The sequence below is a fragment of the Microtus oregoni genome, unplaced genomic scaffold (assembly GCF_018167655.1).
Source record: "Microtus oregoni isolate MIOR12 unplaced genomic scaffold, Mior012 000052F_ref0000163, whole genome shotgun sequence".
Taxonomy (NCBI): Eukaryota; Metazoa; Chordata; class Mammalia; order Rodentia; family Cricetidae; genus Microtus; species Microtus oregoni.
Genome location: NW_024543828.1, coordinates 13600593 through 13624230, shown reverse-complemented (window position 1 = coordinate 13624230; position 23638 = coordinate 13600593). Strand labels below are relative to the sequence as shown.

Sequence of the window (23638 nt, the reverse complement as noted above, 5' to 3'; positions counted from 1 at the left end):
TCAACAATATTTTATATATTCCTCAGGGATTCACATAGCAACTGTGGTGGCCACGTCCTAAGAAGCTGAGGTGACTGCTGCAGGCCCCCTTAAGCCCATGTCAGTCTCCACTCTAAGATCAGTCTTCACTGCACACATCCCAACAGCAAAGCAATGAGGGGAGTGATGGAAGCAACTATGGGTTTTCTCCCCTCTGTGAGAAATGGCAAATCAGCAGCTCAGACAGAAAAGGAAAACAAAATAATGTACTTAAAGCTGATGCAGAGAAATGAAAATTTGACATAATCCAAAGCAATTTAAATATTGCTATGAAATAAAGAGATGGGAAAGTATGTAGTCAACAGTAATTTTTATAAATCTCTCAAGCAAGAGAATTTCTGATCACCTCTGTTATGTTACTGCTAGGGAAAGGAACAATCACAGAAGATACACATCAGTGCCCCCTTAAATGCTTGAAAGTAGGTGCTCTTTGAGGCACTGAGAAGAAATTCTCCGAGCAATCAAAACTGTATTGCGATTTAGTCATCAAACGCAAAATGAGATCAGCCAAAACAGATGTTAGTAGGGTGACTATGCTTGCCAAATTGAACTTTTGAAGACAGAGATGCCCAGAAGTGGGCGCATTGGAATGGCTGCAATCTGCCGAACTTTAATCCCCACTGCGGATCAAAGTTCTCTGCATTCCTCACTGAATGTTTTATGTGGGAAATAGTTAAAACACTGAATCAGAAATGGTTAAGTCACTTGGGTGAGAGATCATCCATCAAGATGAACGAAGAGCATGAATTGGAGCATGCTACTGGAGACTCTGTGGGAGCGCTGCCTGTAGCCAGTGAGTCTGAGGACAAGCCACTGCTGATACTACTGCCATCCAAAATATCTGAACTGAGGACAAAGCAAAAAGAATTGTAAGCGAATGCATGTGTCAGGGTCAACATAACATGCAATGATATGACTTCAAGGACACACACATCAGTACAGCATTGGTAAATAATAAGAAGCATAAAGGCCACAGCAATGAAATGCATAATGTACTATGTTGAGGGACCTGTGAAATTTATAAAACGATGGAAAACCGGAGGAATACTCGCAATGTTCTATATAATTTGATCATCCCCCTGGAGGCACCTGACTATGTAGCATATGATAAGTGTTCCTCTTGACATGCCATGGTTATTGTGAAAGGGGGTTCCTGATCTCCTGCCTAAAATATTGCTGTTATATTTATCTTCTTACTTTTCCAGAGCCTTAGAGGAAGGAAAACCGGTTTACTAAGGTACCTATTCGCAAACTAGCTTAAGTGTGTCTACAGACATCCTACTTCTACTCTTGAGGAAAGTCTTCCAACTGTCCTAAAACTGACCGCTTGGTTTGCCCACTCCCAAAGAGGCTTCAATGCAAATATTTTAAAAATGATTTTTTTCTAATTACATGTCTTTCCTATTCTTCTCATTTTATGAATTCTTTATACTGTTTCCTTTCAGACCCAAAGGTCTCCCTGCTATCCGTAAAAGACTCCTTCCACCCTTCAGTGACTCTCCAGTTAAGTTTCTAAAACTCTCTCTCCTCATGGTCCCCGTCACGTCTCTTTAATCCAAACAACTGGCCTGTTTTCATCCTGCCACTAAAACTGATTCGGACACCAAACGTCTCCATAAGCCAGTACAGGAAGATGCTTCCCACCCAGCCCAGATGCTCAGTGTTCCCAGAAATGAATTTGCCCCGCCTGAGCCTGGCTTCTTAGTACTTTTCGTGGAGCCGAGAACATCATGCCACCTTTCTTGCTTCAGTTCCCAGGGGTCATGGATCTACGCTCTCTATTTGCCTTGAACTTACTCATTCACTTATTCTAATATTTACCAAGTGCCTGCCAAGTGTAGAAAGTATGTAGCTACTTGAAGGACAGACAAGGTCCCGAGCCTCACTGAATATACAGGATAGTGGAGGAGACAGGGACTGAAATGATCAGGCTCATAAAAAATAATTACACTCGGCGATGTGAGTAACAAAGGGAAGGAAGGGGGCTGTGAGAGTCTGACACATGGGCAACCTGATCTAACCTGGAGGAAGTGTGAAAGGATTCTCAGAGGTGAGGTTTGGGTTTTGATGGGAAGGATGAATAGACATTAATTTGGGAAGGTGTAGGAAGAAGCAAGGACCCTTCTGGGAATTAAAAGCAGACAAGTGCGGAGACAGTATAGAGTCAACGAACACGGTGAGAGCCAAGCTGGAATAGTCCAGCAGTACAAGTTTACACAGATATTTTTTATTTTGTGAAAGGGAAGAAAAACATAATTAGAGAAGGAATTATGACTCAAGGAAATATGGGTTCTAGTCTGTCACTAGCATCTTTGGAAAACCCTGTTTTGTTCTAAAATAGGCAATCAAAACACTGTCTTTAATATTATTCCTGTAAGTTTCCAAGATGATATATTTCCATTGTAAAGAAGTGTTTAGTTTATTTGTAAATCTCAGGCCTATACTATTCCCATGAAGGGCAACTTTTTCTCTTCTGCCTTTTTAGGTCTATTGTTTAAAATGTCATTTAGGGATGGGACCCAGGGCCTCATACATTGGCTGGGCAAACACGTTACCACTGGAGCAACACCACAGTCCCCTCTGTCGTCTTTCTATTGCCTGAAGGTTGCTTTTAGGTTGAGACAGATTACAAATAGGCTTTGGAAAGTAAAAATAAAAAATGGAAACAGTATATTCCACATTGCTCCTACACTATGTACACCGCTGTCAAATGCATCATTAATAATACCACTTTTAAGGAAGAAGTCTGGAAAACTTAGTTGGCTCTGATATTTGTTCAACCACATGGCAAAATGGTCCAAAAATATGAATTATTCAACAACTGAAAAAAAGTTACACAGATAATCCAAGACATTGGAAAATCAAAAGGACCTTTCTATTTGCCTTTGGAACATATGTGAATTTTCCTCTGTAGCATTTTGCCTAGACTAATATTAAAATGAATTGACTTTCCTAAAGCACATATTGGCTGGGCAGCACAAGGGCATGCTCTATGCCGTTTGGCATGAAGAAAGAGACTTAGATTAACATTTGGCCACCATGCAGATAATCTGAAGATAAATAAAGAATTCTTTATTGCAAGCACCAGAATGACAGTGAGCTCAGGAGTAGAAGAGTTCATCTGTAACAAGACCTGTTTGCTTAGGTGACACTGGTATTTATTCCAAAATACAAAATAAGACTGTGTAGTACAATGTTTTTCTAATTTGTTGATTACTTAAGAGAAAAAGATGACAGAGACATTACCAATTAGAAAAAATTGAACATTTCAAAATATCTTCTTTACTATTACACATAAAAGTCTCTAATTTTTCTCACTGTTGGAAAAATGGCACAGCTACATTTTGTCTCCACCCCAATTTAGCTTCACAACTTAGTAAAGCTTAACTTAGTTCATTGCCACTGAACTAAGACCTGGTTTCTGTTCTAGTTAATCTGGTCACATGGTCATGGAAGCAGAAGCCACAGGTCATATCGGCCAATCATTAGACCCATGTAGAACAGGACTTGTGTAACTGTGCAAGCCACAGAGATCACTGTGTGAAAGTAACTCTTGTGGGTCACCATCTCATCTTACACCAGCGCTTCTAAAAGCAACAGAGTACAGTCCAATTTGAGTTTCTTATTTTCTCATATAATATCTAATGAGAGTGCCAATGATAACGAGTCTTACTTCTACTAGTGGCCAAAAGCCAGACAATGATAGGAAAGTAAAGAAAATTCAGACTAGACACAGGACCATCTGAATTGAAAGTGAACTGATTCATACTATTATATACATACATATATATATACATATATATATATATATATATATATATATATATATTTAAAAAGCTAGGAGTACTGGCAATATGGCTCAGTGGGTAAGGGCACTTGCTGCCAAGCCTGATGACCTGAGTTCAAAGAACAGACCTAACTCCTGAAAGTTGTCCTCTGATCTCCCCGTGTGTATGGGCTTACACAACAAACAAATAAAAAATTGTAGAAAAATCATCTAGGCATGGTGACACACAGGAGCGTCCAGCATTTCCGAGGCAGAAGTAGGAGCATCAGAAGTTCAAGGTCATCGTTGGCTACATAGTGAGTTTAAGGCTCGCTTTGGATACAGGGTAGAATTTTGTCTCAAAAAGCAAATCAAAAACATTAAAAATAATGATAGCTAAAGTGTAGACCCAGAACTCACGAGACAGGGGGATCTGAAGTTCAAGACTAGGCTGAGATACATACTGAATTTTAGGCCAGTCTAGACCATATAATGAGAAGACTCAAACGATAAATCTAACTCCAAATATTAAAGTTAAGCATCATATCAAACAATGATGCACTGGGCAAGAAAACTTGAGAATTTTTCCCTTTTACAGGCAAAGCAGATTTTTCCCTTTTACAGGCAAAGCAGGGTAGCACTTAATCTTCACCACAGGGCTAGGGTCCCTGAAAATACTTTTGTTTGCTTTCAAGTGCTGTAGACACATACACTCTTATTCCCAGCTGGATGAGGAACAGAATGGGAGCTCTTAATATGAAAAACAAAAACAAAAAAACAGCTGAAGTGCCAAATAGGGCTTACTTCTGAATTATGCTCAAACTCTCGATGTTCACAAATACTAGATGTAAAATGATGTAATTCCAGCTTTGTAGTGGCAATGTTCCCCACATTCTGTTGACAGGGATTTCAGGAATTTTTTAGGGAAAAAAGGAAATAAACAGTATGCCCAAATGGATACAAACCCTAAATGGGTTCACATTCAATGTCCTAATTTAATTTATACTTCAAAGATGTCAGATTTTAAAGATTATTAACTAGCACATAAACTTTAAAGACTACAAAATGTATTTTTTCCTTCTCTTTGTGGGATGGGATAGGAAATAAAGTTTAAAAAGATGGGCTCATATCTGCTAGTTATCAGATCTTTGAGCCATTCTCTAACTGACAGCAAAAGAAGTTTCCTTGCTTTTGTTATTAAGTGGTCTGCCATCTTTAGCAACAGAAACCAGGACACAGGTGGTTCCTATCTCTGGCCCCATTTCTAAGAATATGGATATATGATGTTGACCAATGGAACTGCATTAAGAGGCAGAAGTTTCTGTAAAAGCAGAATCCAGATTCATTATTCAGAGTAACTCACAAAATTTCTTCCCTGTAGACCTAAGTGTCAGCATCTTTAGTATATATGGTGTCTTGCAGATCTTAACACAAATTTAAGCTTTAAGATCCTTTGAGATGTCACCAATTCATCTAAAAACATTACTTGAAAGTTAATTAACTATCTTTTGAAAGGCTGTGTGTGTAGTACACACATGTGTGTGCATATGAATATTCATGTCTGTCACTGCTCACATAGAGACCAGAGGAGGCCAGAGGAGGATGCTGGGTCTCTCTAGGCCTGCTCTCTTGAGACAAGAGCTCTCACTGAACCTGGGGCTCCCAGCTCTCTTAGCGAGGCCAGCTAATCAGTAAGCTCCAGTGTTGCATCTATTTCTCTCCTCAGTCCCTAGCACTGAAGTTATAGGTGTGTATGGTCTTGCCTGGCGTTTACATAGGTGCTGCAGATCCAAACTTGGGTCCTCATCTTTGCAGTCAGTGTTCCAACCCACTGAGCCATTGTCCCAGTTGTTGGTTTGTTTTGTTGCGGGGAAGGGGTCTCACTGTGTAGCTCAGGCAGACCCATTCAACTCAGTATTCATTCAGTTTAGGTTTCATTTAGCATTAATGTCCATGTCTCTAGGAGCCTCCCAGCTCCTACAGGTACACCCATGGTTTGTAACAACAGCTCCAGTTCCACTACAGCACTGCCATCGCCAGCTAAGGCTGTGCTGATAAAAGACGAGTGCCCAGGCAAGGAATGGGAATCACAAACAAATACTGTGTCTTTTCCTTTCCTGTTCTGTTTTGTTTCTGTTTGGATTTTGGTCTTGCTATGGATAAAATCCAGGTGGCAAGCATGCTAGAGAAGTGTTTGGACACTGGGCTATACCTCCTTCTGGTTTTCTTTTGCTTGATACAGCCTTACTAAATACTTCAGACTAACCTGTTGCACTACAGCCTAGGCTGGCCTCCAACACTGCAATCTGTCTCAGCCTTCATTGTGCTAGGATTACAGGAATGTGCTACCATGACCTGCTCCCTATCTTTGCTTTCTAATCTGCATGAACTTCTTTTCCTATTTTGTGGTAATGTAAAAAAAGACATAAAATATAAATATATATAAGTCTCACCATGCATTTTTTGCCATGCTGAAGGCAGAACAGAGCCTTGTACAGGCTAAACATGCTCTCTACCACTGAGCTACACACCCAGCTCCTCATTCTCCTTGTGAATGTTTTCCTCATTGGATCACTTGATAAATAACTGGGCAAACAATCTATTTATAGTCATGTGCCTATACTCACACTTTACCATAAAAGCCATGTGCTTTTGTGCACCAGGTATATAGTTTCACCCACTAGTCCCCTTGACAAGCTCCAGGAATTGCTCTTTGCAATCTCTACATATCTGGAAGGACACACTGTACTAAAATTAGCAATTGAACTACCAAGGCCACAGAGAGACAGTGGAAGATACAAATAGGAAAACTCTAAAAGGTATTCCAACAGTACCAGTCAGCAAGCCTCATGAATGACAATAACTTAGGACTTGCTCACCTAGAAGTACAAGTTAGCTTAAACAAAATGATGCACATGCAACTTGGGAAAAAGAAATTGTCACCTTTACAGCACCGAGTGGCTTTTATATTTCTTCCATTTAGAGGGTTCCATTCTATTTTTAAAGTGAATGCCCTTGTGAGGTTTTTAAAAAAGGACTCTCAGCTATAAAACCGAGGAATCAAAAAGTTCTCAAAGGTGTTACACAACTGTATATAAAATATGGGTACTTGGCAAGTTGACTGGAATATCCTGAAAGATTTCAAAATATTACCTAGGAACTGCTACTATGCCTTCCTCCCAGATGTCTGTCGGCATCCAATTGCTCAATTTTAAGAACAGGAAAAGAAGTCAATTCTCTCATCAAACACTGAAAACCCTTATGTTTCAGACCTAAATTAGAATGAGAATCATGTGACCTCGACCATAAGAATTAGTAACTGATGTTTCAGGCCTAAACTAGAATGAGAATCATGTGACCTGGACCATAAGAATTAGTAACTGTTACTATAAAACTGCACATTTAAGCTGGATTTGATGGTACATGCCCATGGTCCCAGTACTCAGGAGGCTAAAGCAGGAGGGGTGTAAGTTCTGGATTACACAGTGAGCTTGAGGTAAGCCTGGACTACACAGTAAGACTATGTTTCAAAATGCAACGAGAAACTGCAATCTTAATTAGCACTGTGATTGACAACTATACATTTTCTAAAAAGATCTTATCATAATAGATCACATTACTTAGCAAATACCACAAGTATAATGTTTTGAATATGAAATGTCCTCTCCCAGCTCATGTGCTGAATGCCTGCTTGCCTGGGTAGTGGCACTATTTTGGGTAGTGGCAGAAACTTTAGGAGCAAGGAAGCTACTGGGAGCATGAACATGAAAGTCATACATTTTCCCTAGTCTCTTCTGGCCTCCTGGCTTCCCCGGGGGCAGTAGCCCTACCAGATATTCCTATTGTCACGATGACCGGCATCACCACAGGCCCAGAATCAAGAGAGCCTGAGAACCTCAGACTGGAACTTCTGAAACCATGAGCTGAAATAAATCCTTTCCCCCTTGCTCATGCCAGGGATTTTGTCATAGTGAACAAAAGTTTGACTGACACACATGGTTACAACAACGCAGCCATCTCTGAGAAGTCAAAAGCATGGAACATGAAATGCAAGCAGAGCAGGAGTAATCAATATGCATTTTCTCCACGGCAACCCAGAGGCTTTCTCACACCAGTCAGCTGATGGCACGACACCACACTGTCCTTGAGAAAGTCTGACCTAGCAAGCTAAGAACAAAATAAAGGTGCAAAAAGGATACACATACTTCCAAAGAAGTACTTGGACTTTCAGAGGACCTGGTCATTCAAAACCATCTACACCTCTGTGGAGACTTGCCTGTGTGAGTGTGAATTACATTTTATATTATCTCAATATTCTTTCAATGTACTTCTTTTGTAACGTGAATTATACCCTAATAGTTTTTTCATTTCATTTTTACCATGAACTGAGATCAGACAATTGCGAAGCATCTGTAGGCAGCATGCTGGTAGAGCCTTGGAAGAGTCTCTTAGGCTGGCTTTCTGTCTCCATCTCTCCTACAACACAAGAAACATAGCTACCATAAAACAATTCTACAAACACAGGACCACTGCTAAAATGAGGGGGATATTTGCATAGCCAAAGCTCAGAATACTTCAAGCTATTACATAAAAGTTCCCGCATGTGCCAGGAGTTTAGAGTTCCAGACACAAAGGCAGGAAGAACAAGAGTTTAAACCTGGGCTACATAGCTACTTCCAGGTTAGCTTACACTACATAAGACCTTCTCTCCAAACACCTCCCCCTTAAAACAATGACTTTCTCATATACTCTAACATAAAACAAATATGTTTTTTATAACTGACCAAAAAAAGCTTTCATTTTTCATGCATTATGTATAGCATGTTATTCTCTCTCTCTCTCTCTCTCTCTCTCCAATAAAAAGAAACATTGATTTTATCAGACAAAGTAGGTATTCCCAAACAGTTAAAGCTCACGGTGACTATTCTTTGGCTTGCAAAAAGTACTTATTTTATATCTTTCAATAACTTAACACATCCTTGAGACAGCAACAAGATGTATTTTCTGATAGTGTAGAAATAGAATGTGGAATTAGATGCTATACTAAATATAAAAATATAGTTGAAAGTACACCTGAAAGCAGTAACAGTAACCCAGTTCACAAACTTGGAACTGTACTGGTTTGCTCAACTCTATTGATTTTCACTGAACTTGTAATCATAAACATGGCACCAATGGGAATCCCGCTTCACATTTTACCACTAACTAGTAAGGGTTGTTTGCTTCTTCTCCTGACCCAAACTCTGTTTTTATTTCAATTGTGCATATTACTTGGATTTGATGGTCTTTATCTGAGCTTGAAAACAGAATGGAAAAGACAATTTAAGATAAATGTGGTGAGCATGTAATCCCAGCCTTTGTGAGGTAGAGAGCAACTGGGCTGCCCAGAATGCCACACCGGCCTGTACTACAGAGTGAAACCCTGTCTCAAACACGCAAGGAAACTAGCACAAAGAAACCTACTGAATTCAGGAGTTTAGCTATACCTCAGTAGGACCATGGAACTGAACTGAAAACTGTATGAACTACTTATGACAGAAAAAGAGAAAATGAGAATACATGCAAACTTCATTTTCCCCTGTTATGAACTAAATAATATGACTTTTTCTTCTAGAGCTTCTGTGTAAGTTACTGACACTTACAAAAGTTATAGTATTTGCTTTGTTCAGTGAAGCTTCAAAACTGGGTTTTAAACTCTAGCAAAGAATCCCTCCACCTACTGGTTGATTTTGGAATAGCTACTAAACACAAAAACCATTAACTTACTGGACAGATTTTACTTTAATAACAATAACAATAATAACCTTAGTTTAAAGTGTACTTTTATCTAATACTCCTAAGAGCATTCTTAAGGTTATAAATGATACCTTCCAAGATTAAATAAAGGGACTTGATTTACTAAATATAAATAGTATCACTATATCAGGACCTACTTTCCAAAGCACATCATCTTTAATATTTTCATAATTTCATATATGTAAACAATTAAATATCATATTCATCACCAATTCACCTTTCCTACTCCCCCTGGGTCCTCTATCCTCCCATGATCCCATTCCAATTTCATATCCTTATGACTTGTTTTATAACCTACTAAGTCCATTAGTGTTGTTCATATGTGCATGGGTTTGGGGCCATCCACTGGAGTATGGGCAAACTACCAGTGGCTACAACTCTCTGTAGGCCTGGGTAGTCTAGAAGTCACTGTGCAACTAGTCTGTCTTCAAACTTATAGTGATCCACCTGCCTCTGACTTCCAGTTTTGAACTCCCCAAGTAGCAGAGAATGCCCCTGATGCCCCTACCTCTCCCTGCCCAGTGCTATGATTACAGGCATGCATCGCCAAACTGTTAGGCTAGAGCAGAGAGCAAACCCAGGGCTTCGTACACGTCACATTACACAAGTACTCTATCAATAGTGCTACATCTTCAGCTCTCTTTGATATTTTTGAGACTGAGCCTCATGAAGTTGAGTTGACCATGTCTCTTGTCTCCACTACACAAGTGTGATTTCCAGTTGTGTGCCACCATACCTAGCTATCCTTAATTCTAAGTTGGATCAAATTTAATACTTCTGAATTTGTATGTGAGTGTAAGGCTAGAAAGATTCACCAAAGCCATTTTCCTAGTGTAGTTTAGTGGTCCTGAAGGTGATCTGAATTGCTTTATTTTTGAGGGTTATAAAAAAGACTTGCATATTTTTATGTGTATGAATGTTTTGCCTACATTTATACATGTGTACCACATGTGTGCCTGGTACCTGCAGAGGCCAAAAGAAGAAAAGTATCAGATCCCTTGGAAATAGGATTGGCAGTCACCATGTAGGTGCTTGGAACTGAACCCAGGTCCTCTGCAAGAGCAGTATGTAGTCCCAACCATTTAGCCATCTTTTCAGCCATATATATAATGTTTTTTGAGACAGTTCAGTCTATACTCTAGGCTGGCTTCAAACTCACTATGCTATTATAAGCAGTATAGCCTCAAGCCCTGGTAATTCTACTGTCTTAGTCTTCCAAATACTAGGATTACAGTCATGAACCATCACACTCAGCTGAACTGCTCTTTTTTAAGTCTTAAAGATTTATTTTATCATTTTAATTATGTGTGTGTTTGCATTTGTGTTGGTATATCCATATGAATGGAGGAGCCTTTGGAAGCCAGAGGTGTCAGATCCCTCGGGACAGGAGTTACAGGTGGCTAAAAGCCACCTAATGTGTGTGCTGGGAACAGAACTCAGGTCCTTTACAATATAGCAGCATTCTCCCTTAACCACTGAAACATCTGCCCAGGCTTTTTTCTTAAGGCAATTGGAAAAACTCTTCTTTAAAATGACATCTGCTTATACCCGCAGCTTAAGGTGTTTTCCTTTAGGAATTCTAGCATTTTAGGTTTTATATTAAGGCCTTTGATCAATTTTGAATTGCTTTTTTTGTGTAGGATGAAAGAGAGGGATCTAGTTTCATCCTTCTGCATGTGGACATCCAGTTTTCCCTGTACCACTTGCTAAAGAGGCTGTTATTTTTTCCCTCAATGTATGTTTTTGATAGATGTGGGCTGGAGAGATGCACTGTGGTTAAGAGCATTTGTTGTATTAGCAAAGGAGCTGGGTTCAGGTCTCAGAATCCCAGGGTGGCTTACAACCATCTGTTCAAACTCCAGTTCTAGAGGATCCAGTGCCCTCTCCTACCCTCCAAAGTCACTGTATGCATGAGATGCACACCAATCAGGCAAAACCCTTGTACACATAAAATTTAAAAAATCTCTTAAAAATTATAAATAACTATGTGGGTCGATAAAACATGAAGATTTCAGATTGAATTTTTATATATGTGCTTTTATGTGGGCTTATAAGAAGAGAAAAAGAGGTCTTGAGAGGAAAAAGGTTAAAAATACAGGGAACACAAAAGCATTGAGGGAGGGCAATAGGAGGAGAAAGGGATGAGGCAGTGTAAACTATACAAGAAAATGCCATAAAAAAACGTATTTTCTATGCTGATAAAAAATGAAAGAAAAAAACCTAGATGGATGTGGCAGCGCCTCTGTATAATCATACCACTTGGGAGACAGAAGCAAAAGGACCAAAAGTTATGGCCAGTCTTGGCTATATATATAGTGACTTCATTGCCAGCCTGGTGACATAAGACTGTATCAAAACAAAACAAAAAACGAATAATAAAAAATAAAGTAAAATGGCACCTGGCACTTTTAATTATACAGTCAAATTGCCAGGAATAATGACTAAACCAATTATCAAATATCTTGGCCATGTTTAAAGAAACAGATGCTATCAAGGGTTTACATAAACATCTAAGTCTACTGCAGACTGAGAAAACTTTAGTGCTTTGTAGTTCAAAATAAGCAACTGAGAGAGCACCCACGTACACTGAAAACTTTCCAGACCTGACTACTGGACAACTTGTACTCTGCTGAGGTATAATTTGTTGATGGGAACTTGAGTCCCACTTCTAGGCAAACTTCGTGTTTATAGATGTATTTGCTATGCATCTCTGAGATCACTGAAAGGCAATTGTTTTGGAATATACATCAATAATATGAATATAAGAACATAATTCAGATATGAATTATAAAAATATATATCATAAAATAATTTATGTAACATAGAACCTGTACAGAACATGTTGAAAATATTTAACATTTCATTAGAAAAAAAAAGAAAATTAATTCTGTGAATTCATTTCAGATGAGAATTCTAGTTTCTAATTCAAGCTTAGCTAAATTCAATGTCAGAAGTATGATGAATCTTTTCTCCCAATATTATTAAAATGAATATATGTACTTAGCAAGGTGTACAACGGTACATATACAAATACATGAATTACCATACCTATTTAGCTTTTCTTCTGGGGTGGTATAAGCACATTTCAGGTCTGCTCTCTTAGATTTGAAGTATGCAGCACAGTCCTGTCAACTATATTTGCCACATACATTTTCTCTTAAGAGGACCAAGAACACTGGGTCTGATGCACTTGACTGGACTCTGATTCCTCCTGCTTTGACAAATAAACAAATAGGATGAAAGACCCACAGCATTACAACCTAGCAAATAAGCAACATCGACAGTCATATAGTCAGAAATACACAGTGTTTATATATAGGGCGATTAGACTCAAACATACGAAGATAGGAAAAAACAGGGCATTTTAAGCCATTTAAAAAGTATTCTCTACTGCAAAATACCCACAATTGCTTGAAGAAATGTGTCTTACTAAAAAATGTATTTGGATTTTGATCTATAACGTCTTTATCTTTAAAAAGGGTGTTAGCATGGTAGTGTGTGTGTATGTGTGTGTGTGTATTTTCTCTGAATATAAATCAACACTAAGCACTGGGGATGTAGCTTCGTGATAGAGTTTGCCCAGTACTCACAAGGTTCTTGGTTCAAGACTTGGTATCACAATCAATCCATCAATCAGCATTAAATCTCAAAAACAGAATCTTGTAAAATGTTAATGCCTCAATGTAAGTGGTGAGCATATGGTTGTTCATTATAAAGTTCTAACTATTTTGATGTATGTCTAAAAAATTCCATAGTAAAATTAACTCAAGGAAAAAATAATGAGTGATACTCCAGACACCCCTCTCTCTCTGTCTCTCTCTCGTGTGTGAGATGCATGCATGTGCACACACATGTCCAAGTTCATGTGCCTGTGTGCTGATGCTCTTGGAGTCCAGAGCAAGATGGTCTATCACACTTCACCTTATTCCTGTCAGACATGGTCTCTCACTAAATCTAGAGCTCGACTAAGTGGCCAGCAAGCCTGAGCAATCCTCCTGTCTCAGTCTCCCAGTGAGGTTATAGGTGTTCATGGCCATGATGAGCTTTACACATGTGTTCTGGGGTCTCACTTCAGATCCTCATGCTAACAAGTGCTTTTACCCACTGAGTCATCTTTCCAGTCCCCAAATCTAACACTCAAATTCTCTTACCTTGAAAAATGTCTTGCATTCAGAACAGGACTCGGTGGCATACCGCTGCTACTCACGAACATTTGCAAGGATGGTGACAAACTCTGCTAGAGAAAGTACATGCACTATCGAAACTGCTACAGCACTTCAGTTTTCCAAAGATGCTTTTCTTTTGTTGTTTTTAAAAGGTTCTTTTGAAACATGACAGAAACAGTATAGCTTTGCAAGTGCCTCATACATATGACATTTTCCCAATTCACTACCATAGATTTTCATTGCTTCTTCAAATCTATGGAGACTTTGAAGGTGAGTTGAGTTGAATTGTGTATATATATTTTAGAATAAACAGCTTGCTGTGCAAGAGACAGTTAATATCTGGTCGACAATATCCTACCTTTCCAAATTCCCTGGTTGGGGAAGGTGCTGGAGAAACTGGAGTAAAGTCAATTCTCTTTGGAGAATATAACTTCTCTTGCTTGTCAAAGTCACTATCACTCTGTAAACATAAAATATTACCTTCATTCAGCATATTCAGCATGTCACGAATCCTATGTACTACTACAACAACATGCCTATATTGTGAAGAACAGAAATGGACACATTCAAACATTTTGCTGGTAAAGCAGAGATCAAAACTAAGAATTACTCTGGAAGCAGGAAGGCCATCCATTAGTCTATGAAAGAATCTACCAAGACAATTGAATAATACAAAAATTTCTGGGAAGTTACAAAACAAGCACACATGGGAACACTTTACCAGGCTCAAGCTTTCATCCCACGACTGGCTTATCTGCATTCCTGCTTGAGCATCCCTAAAAAAGAAAAAAAAAGCCATTAGAGTTTACAAACAAGACACAGTAGGTTAGGCCCTGCCCTTCCTAACCACTGACCTTTCATGTGAAGTGTGTCTGTTCATCATATCCAGGCCTTCTTCCTATAAGGAGAAGCACATGTGCTAAATCATAGTTTTACGTCATGTGTCTATTTCAAATAACACTGAAATAATCCCAGGTGATCAGAACTACCATTCTGAGATTGGCAACCATGCTTTACCTGTATTTTAGAGCAGACTCAGAAGTATGATGCTTCTAGCCAGGAGTGGCACCCTTGCTAATTTTGAAGATTTCAGTCTTAAATTTCTAACCCGAGCTAGTAAGCTAAATGTAAACATTTCCTACTGTGTGAGTCACCAAGCTTCCGTCATTGTCAGTATTAGTGTTCCACCTCTTCCTCCTAGTTCTTCATATTCTTAGACACTTTGCTCTTCAACCCATAAACATTAATACACTAGAGGCAATGCATGCAGTCTTTAGAAAGTACACCAGGTGTCCAACCTCAAAGCACCATCTGTTGCCAGACAGGCCCTGACTTTAGCACTTTTCCCAAATGAATGGAAAGCTGTATAAATTTAAGGGAAAAAAGACTGGGCCTTGGAAGTATTCATTATTCCACTAATCTAAAATAAGAAGCTATGTGAAATGGGAAAGAAAAAATGCCAATGATATCAACTTTTATTACTGATGCACTAATGAGTAAAGATAGGCTAACAAACCTGACATAACATTTTATATATGATTAATGTTCTCAAAAAAATTTTAAAATGGCAAGAAGAACATTTTGCTTCCATACTATAAATCATCTCTAAGGTCTGATTTCTAATGCTATCACCACAAACCATAACAGCTAAAGCAAGACCAGTTTAAGGGAAAGAGCGTTTGCCTTGCATGCACACTGCCCTAGCTAGGATCAAAGAAAGACGGCATGGTTAACCTTCAAAAGAATTGCTGTTTCCTTTACATCATCTTTTCTTCTCCTTCCGACAGGATTTCACACAGCCCAGGCTGGCTTTGAACTCGCTGTTTAGGTAGCTGACAATGACCTTGTATTTCTGATCGTCCTGTCTCTACCTCTGGACTATCTGGTATATGGAGTTCTGGGACTGAACCCAGGGCTTCATGCATGCTAGACAAGGACTTTTTTTTTTCCAGTTCCAAAGTCTTTATTGTTTTAGAAAAGATGATCCATTCTGTGGAATGAAGAGTTGTGCCCAGGGATCCATCAGTAATGCTGAGAACTATCTCTACTCATATACCCAGTCATGAGCACAAGACTTATAGTCAACCAGTTCTTCAGGCTTAAACCATAGACTGATCTCCTTCTCTGCACTTTGAATTGAATCACTGCCATGAATGATGTTCCTGCCAACTTGAATGCAAAAATCCCCTCGAATGGTGCCTGGCTTAGAGTCAGCTGGATTGGTCTCTCCCAGCATCATTCGGCCTGTCTTCACCACATTGAGCCCCTCCCAGACCATGGCCACCACGGGCCCGGAGTTCATGTACTTCACCAGCCCTGGGAAGAAAGGACGGTCTTTCAGGTCAATGTAGTGCTGCTTCAGGTGTTCCTCAGAAGCCCGAAGGAACTTCATGGCCACCAGGCGGAACCCCTTCTGCTCGAAGCGCTTGATGATCTCGCCCACCAGGCCGCGCTGCACGCCATCTGGCTTGATGGCAATGAAGGTACGCTCGAGGTTAGCCATGGTCCGAAAGTTAGTTGGCTGGACGACCAGTGTGGGCGGTGAGTGAAGGGAAGAAAGAGCAGCTAGACAAGGACTCTTATCAGTAGTCTCAAGCCCTCATTTTTTAATATGGAGGCGAAATTATTTTCCTTCAAAAATAACCACAATCTTGTCACAGAAGGCAAGATATAGTCAAACCAGTGGATCTTACAAAATTGTTAACAGTTGTAATGTAAATAACTATTATTTTCTCATAAGAAATACAAATGAGCTTGTAAGAGTTTCAAATCAAACAAGACAATTATTCTGCTTAAGAAGCCTTATGCTATTACAACTAAAAAATAAAAATTTCTAATGTGAGAAGTACAAAAATGGGCTTTTTAGGCAAAAGCTAATTCAAGTAAAAGTATCCACGGAGACATGATTTTACCTTAAAAGATATGCCTCCATTACCCACCCTTTTTGTATTTTTCTCTTCTAAGTTTTGAAACAAGAAAAATTTTACAAGTAAAATCCTTTGTAATGTCATTTTTTTTTGGTTTTTCAAGACAGGGTTTCTCTGTGGCTTTGGAGCCTGTCCTGGAACTAGCTCTTGTAGACTAGGCTGGTCTCGAACTCACAAAGATCCTCCTGCCTCTGCCTCCCAAGTGATGGGATTAAAGGCGTGCGCCACCATCGCCCGGCTTGTAATGTCATTTTTTTTTTTTTGCATTAAGAAAGCAACACAAGTTTACCACTGAACTTTTAATGAGTTCACTGAAAATTCTAAACTACCAGGTAAGGAAATAAGACAGGGTTACTCTAATAGGCTGGTGTGAGAAAGCATACGTGTGCGTCATCCAGAGAACTCAAGAATGCCACAGAGCCAAAATGAGGATAGTCCCAAAAATGTGGAGGAAGTCAGAAATTGAAATGCAACATTGATTAAACATCCAACTTCTCAATCTAGTCAAAACTATAGAGTGGCTCTGAAACAGAGAGAGAGAAAAACAGAACGATGTCTAGAACCAGAAACAAGAATAATGTATGAGCTGGAAAAAAGATGTTCTAAGAGCTTTAGGAAGATGCTGGCTAAATGGTGTTAAGGAAAGCAAAGAGCTCAAGTGGGATAAGAAATGAGCCCCCTGACACAGACAATTAAGTGGGCATTAGTGACATTTTCAAGGACGGCCTTTAATGGAGTTGTGGTAGAAGCAGCAAGATTACCAACTAGCAGGAAATTAGGAGACAAGGAGCTAGATAAGGTGAAGGCTAGATTTTTCTTTGAAAAAGGCCAGGGAAGGGAACAGAAAAGAAGGACAGACCTACATGAAAGAAGACTATTGTCCCTTACAATACGTGTGGGGGAAAGGTGGGAGCCAAAGGTTTAGAGAGGAAAAGACTGAGAGGCTAAGACAGGAGACAATAGCGACCCCAAGTGACAGGGGCACCAGAAAACGTATTAACCACCAGGGAGTAGCACCATATGTGAAGACAAAGGCATTTGAAGGTGAAGAAAACTGGTATTATAAAAGACAGGTGTCAGGACTGGAGATGGCTCAGTGGTTAAGAACTACTGTTCTTGCAGAGGACCTGGGTTTAATTGCCAGGAGTCACATGGCAGCCCACACTTGTCTGTGTCTCCAATTCCAAGGGTTCCAGCACCCTCTTCTGGCCCCCCACAGGCTCCTGAATGCACATGTGCATGTATATTCATGCAGACTCAAGACATACTAAAATAAATAAATCATTTAAGAAATTAAAAGATAAGCGTCTGTTTTATCTGTGAAATGAGAAGTGTCTTTGGCTGGAAGTAAATGGTGCTAAATCAGGAGGCTAGTAGAGACTAAACAACAAAAAAGATTTAGAATATGGTTCTGGAGAACAGCATGGCATCAGTGGTACCTCAGTCCCCTAAGAGAACTAATCTTTCCTTTCAAACTACCCACCTTTTCAACTTCTCTCCTTGTAATCAAGACAACACCACTCCCCTGGTCACAATGAAACACAATTTCAGTCAGTTGGAATCCTCCTTCTCCCAAAATTGTTATTTGAAAAAGTTGTAATAGCATAAGGCTGCTTAAGCAGAATAATTGTCATGTTTGATGTTGTACTATTACACACTCATTTGTATTTCTTATGGAAAATAGCAATTATTTACATTATGACTGTTACAATCTTGTAAAATCCATTGGTTTGAATTATATCTTACATTTTTGTGACAGGACTATGATTATTTTGAAGGAATGTAATTTGGCCTCCAAATCAACTGCTAGCAACTATTAGCAGACCTTTAACCCAAATGCACCCCTTTTGATTTGCTGCCTCTACCACATCACTGAGTTGGAAGCTTATTATAATTGTGTATAAATTTTAGACGATTCACATATAGCTAATCAGTTGGCAAATTATGGAGGTCCTACCCCTCTGCTTGTCTTTTTACCATCTCTTCCTTTCCATTTCATTTGCCAACGTCTCACTCTTTCCTTGTTACTATGGGACACGGATGAGCACATTAAGATTTATACAGTGTGCTGTAATATTAGTATAGAGTGTCATTAATATCATGATGGTGTGGGAATGTGTACAAAGGAGATAGAAGGATTAAAGTAGGTTCTGGAGGAGCAAAAACGCAAGAAAGGAGGAGGATGGGGTTGATGGAGAGCACAAGGCTCGGTGAATTACCATGGCCCTTTAGAAAATGAGGCAGCCAGAGCAAAGGATGTGGAGTAATGACAGATGAGCCTAGACTAGAGTGGATAAGAATCTTCACCTCTTAGAAAAGAGCTAAGTGAAGTGCAGAGAGGCAAATTCGTTTTCCCCGTCTTTGCTATGCTTCTCTTATCAGGAGCATAGCTGTATAACACGGAAGAACATTTTTCATACACCCAACAAAAATAAGTAGTTATATTTTCAAGTACTGTCAGGGAAGTAGGTGAAGCGAATCAAACCTCTAGATAGCTAACGTCCCCTCTTTAAGTATTTTTACCCAGTTCAGTGGAAATCTTTCTAAAATGTGTTCTAGTGTCCCCTTTCTCAAACAGGTTAAACCAAACAGAATGGCCTGGAAGCTCTCTAGTCCAGTATCAGCTCTGCCATCTACTGTGTGATCCTAAGCAAGTCACAAGTGTCATGAGTCAGTTGCTGCTGCCTGTAACTGGGAAAAATCCCACCTCCTGTCGTCTTGTCTCTTTTCTACTTTGTGGAGACTGTTACATGAACTAAAGTGAAAGGACTTTGTACCATGTAAATACAATCAAAGGGTAGATGTTGCTGGAAATTAAGAAAAGGTTAATGACCAGGGATCCTTAAGAACGTTACCATAAGCTTCTATACTAGCGACACCCTCGGGACTATCAACAGGCTCTTAGCTCTTGTGCCAAACCACAAACTATTGGGAGGGGAAAATCCTGTCTGCTTTTCTGCCTTTCTCTCTCCTCCCCTGCTAGCAACTATTAGCACACCTTTAACCCAAATGCACCCCTTCTGATTTGCTGCCTCTACCACACCACTGAGTTGGAAGCTTATTATAATTGTGTATAAATTTTAGATGATTCAGGGGTCAGAGAGGCTGTCCTATAAATAAATGGATGAACCTTTGTGCACAGACTATGGAAATGTAGTTCAGCCATTTAGAGGCCCGTGTGCTCACATCTCCGATGGCTAAAGCTGCCGAGAGAGTGAGCTCTGCATGTGAAGTGCTACTATATAAAAACCTCTTCATCATTTCCCCAGTGCAGCCATTGAATACAGTGATTCCCAACAGCTCTGCCACAGAGAAAAATCCACACTTGTCCGCTCTTCTGGGAATATAGACACAGATTTTCCAGGGGTCTTTATGTTAGACAACTAGTGTTATCTGACAGATGAGTGTCAGAAACATTCTGCCACTATTTAGGTGATTTTTTTTTTACATCCTAGGACAAATAAAGACCACGATTCTCAGCTATATTTGGAATTTACTCCTGATTTACCTCACAACTGTGACGCAAGTAGAAATAAATAACAAAGAATGATTTTTACAAATACAAAGTCCTACAGCAAGGAAGGCAATTTTTTAAGCCCCACCCCAACCCTTGTGTGTATGTACCCAAAGCTGAATGGCCATTATTGCAAAATTAGTAAACAAGATGGGTAAAATAAATCTTTTGTTTTTTGAAAAAAAAAATGTGCACAGCACATAATTTCCCAGAAAGAGCTATATTTGAAAGTATTCCCGCCCATCTAAATCACTGCCCATACTTACTTTGATACTTACCAAGCTATGATGGCTCATAATTGTCGCACTGTTCCTCCGAGGTCTAAGTGGATATGGCTCAAAAACCTGTGAAAGGTCACTGAAAAGTAAAAAATAACAGGATTAGCGTCTTCTAAAGGAAGCTATCCATCAGCTGAGCTCAACACCCTCCAATCCGCAATTAACAATGAAATCTTCAATGGCTCATCATTTCCTAGAGACGAGGACCTCCTTACCAACCTCTTGGCAGGCCAGGCTCGAGTGCTGCTGCGGCCTCCGCTTCTGCTAGATACTGATCTCCTCAGTGGTTGGGGGACAGCTCTGAGAGGTGGAGGGCGGAGCTCCAGACTGGCTCATTCCAGCTGCTTCAGGTCAGAACTACACCCCCAAACCAGTTCCTGTCAGATGTGAGCAGCTCCTCTCTCTACCCCAGAGAACCATGAGGATTACTTACTGCTTTGCCCGTGTTACCACCTAAGAAGCAGGGAGTCCTGTTTTTAAGAGCGCAGTCCTAACATTTCTGCCCCATGCACCAGTTCTACTGCTCTGTCTCTGGATCCTGAGGTCCAAGTGAATAGAGAGAACTGAAGAGTTTGCTTTTTTCTTCCCTTTTTTGCTCATGTTTCCCCTTTGACCTCCCACGCCCTGCCATCATCTGTCAAACATTCATCCTCTCCTTCCACACCTATCTCAAGAGCCTTGCTTCCCTGAAGGCACAGCACAACCTTCTCCTCATTCCACAAACATAAGGCAACCATTCCCGACTCCAAACTTAAAGGAGCTGGGAGATGACAGCTTCTTGAGACAACGCCTTGCTTTTTAAAGACATGGTTTTGCTGTTGTTCATGCTGGTCTTGAACTCCTGGGCTCAAGCATATACCACCACAGTTGGAAAAACTTCCTTTTTTATTTATTTTTTAATGAAGGGCTGGAGACAGAAGGAAGAACCTTGTATACCCCCATCAAAAGGTCTACCCTGAGCTACACTACCATTCCAGTACATTTGTATGTCTGTATGTCCATGTGGATTAAATCATGCCCCCCCCACGTTAACAGACTGACACTGTTAAACAGCTACATACAGAGCTCACATTTTACCTTCTATTAAGGAAAAAAAGGTTCTCCAGCATCACAACAAAAGGAGAAAAGGGAAAAATGGAAATAAATAGAAAATAAGTGTAAATGGTTATTAAGTCTCTCAGGCGAGGTGCTTTATTCGCCTTTGTACGATATCCCTGAAGTGCCTAGCAGTCTGTTCTGCCATGATAGGAACACAAGGATTTTCAAAACTGAACTGTACTGGGCTCTAAGAGACCACCGACAATATCTATTTCAGTTATCCTCGTTTTTAAATGAGAAAACAGATGCGAAAAGAAATAACTCACTCAGTATAGCTAGCTAGTGACAATTGAGACCAGGCCTGGTCTCTTTTCCCCTTGGCTGTCACATCATGCTATCAAGTAATTACTTAAATTGTGGTTCTCGAAACAGTGGGATTTTCTCCCTTAATTGTCTAAATGCAGGTCAGTGGGACAGCCCACGGCCCTAGCAATTGCTTGCTTACCAGACTTTCACAAGATAAGGAGAGAGAAGGTGGGGTGGAGGATGAGACGAAACAGTTTCCTCTTAAACATCCAAACATTACTTGCTGATGCCAAGGACAACATCACAAATGCAACAGTCACTTCGTCATTCCCTCCGTTTCAAAACCATATTTAAATCTAGGGAAAAAATACTCGCCCCTCTGCAAAATCCAGATGTTATAAGCAATTCAATAGGTAGCAAAGCATTATCAAGCCTTCAGCTGTGCTCGAAAAACTGTGGTGGGCAAATATTGCTCCCTGTGTGCTGTATTCATGCCCTCTAGGAGGGGGTCGCCTACTCACGAAAGTCAAGTGTGATAGCTTCATTAGGTGAGCCAACCAGCCCTCATTATCACACAATTTCGCTTTAAATTCCCTGTTTGCAAGAGACAACATCCTGCCACTAAAATTAAAGGAGTGATGTTTTCCCCCATTATTTTCTCAAACCAGTGTTTACAGACCTAAGCCACAAACCATCTCTTTTTTCTCTTCTTAAGCATTGAAACACATTTCAGGCAGCTTTAAAAACTGAAAACACTGTAACCAATCCAAATCACTTAATAAGATAGAAGCGCACCATGTAATCCCAAGTTATTAGATAAACTGTGATTTCTTAACGCAAACCTCTGTTAATGCCAGGGTTCCTAAACTAGGCATAGAAACAGCAGCTCTTAGACACAGGTGTCAAGTTACAAGCCTAATTCAGGGGGTTCAGCTTCACTTGCCCTGATGGAAATTAGCCAGGGGGAAGCAACCTGTCAGCAGAGGCAGGTTCTACATTCTCTTTCAGAACTGGACAACATGGCCCCCAGGTAGAAAGGGCCCCTTTTACAGACGTAGCCAAAGTGTGAGGTCAAACTTTCCCTCCATCTAGGGAGCCAAGCCACAGTGAAGAAAAGAAGACCTCAACCCCCTCAGTTTGGAGTCCAGATGAACTCGAACTGCCACTTTCGGGAAGGAAGACTTCTTGCCCAGGGACAAATCTCTGAACCCCACACTCCGTCCTCCCCAGTTCAGCTCACCTGAGCACATGGATCAGGGGAGCACTGTTGGCCCGTCTCAGGGTGCCCCCATCAGATGTGTCAGCCTCCAAATCCAGCTCCATTTTCTCCTGAGCCATTCGGAGACTTGCTAGCCCGCACAGCCAGCAGTGCTCAGCTCCTGGTGCTTTGCTATGGACTCACTGCAGGACTGAGCTGCTGGGGACTGGCAGCTGGGGGCGGGGGCTAATGGGCAGAGGCTTGGGCGCGAGGGCGGAGAAAAGTGGGAGAGGAGCATGCAGATGAGGCAGGATGTGGGGGTGGGTGGGGGGGCGGAGGAGGATGGAGAGCTTGTGTTGGGAGGGGGAATAGGATGAAAAAAAAAGGATGGAGGAAAGACAAAGACGGGAGAAGGAAAGAGGCGCAGAGGATGATAAAGGAAAGATGGAAACGGAGTGCATAGGATATATGGAAGAGGACCGAAGTGCGAAAAGAGCACAAAGGTCAGGGGGAAGAAGAGTACAGGGATGGGAAAGGAGGAGGAGGGAATGTGTGGAAGAGGAAAACACAAAAGAAGAAAAGGGAGGAAACTAGGCAGTGGCAGAACTTA

At 40.4% G+C, this 23638-nt stretch overlaps 1 protein-coding gene and 1 pseudogene across 1 annotated transcript; both read right to left on the bottom strand.

Annotated features, from left to right (window-relative positions):
* Positions 1-476: 476 nt before the first annotated feature.
* LOC121437446 lies at positions 477-23193 on the bottom strand (annotated as a pseudogene).
* On the bottom strand, positions 15706-16327 carry LOC121437444 (nucleoside diphosphate kinase B-like). Its single transcript, XM_041637329.1, has one exon. The coding sequence runs from the start codon at positions 16268-16270 to the stop codon at positions 15812-15814; it is 459 nt and encodes a 152-aa protein (XP_041493263.1). The 5' UTR covers positions 16271-16327; the 3' UTR covers positions 15706-15811.
* Positions 23194-23638: the final 445 nt, after the last annotated feature.

What these genes read in the sequence shown, in the direction of transcription:
- LOC121437444 (XM_041637329.1), bottom strand. Translation starts at nt 16,270, where the DNA reads ATGGCTAACCTCGAGCGTACCTTCATTGCCATCAAGCCAGATGGCGTG.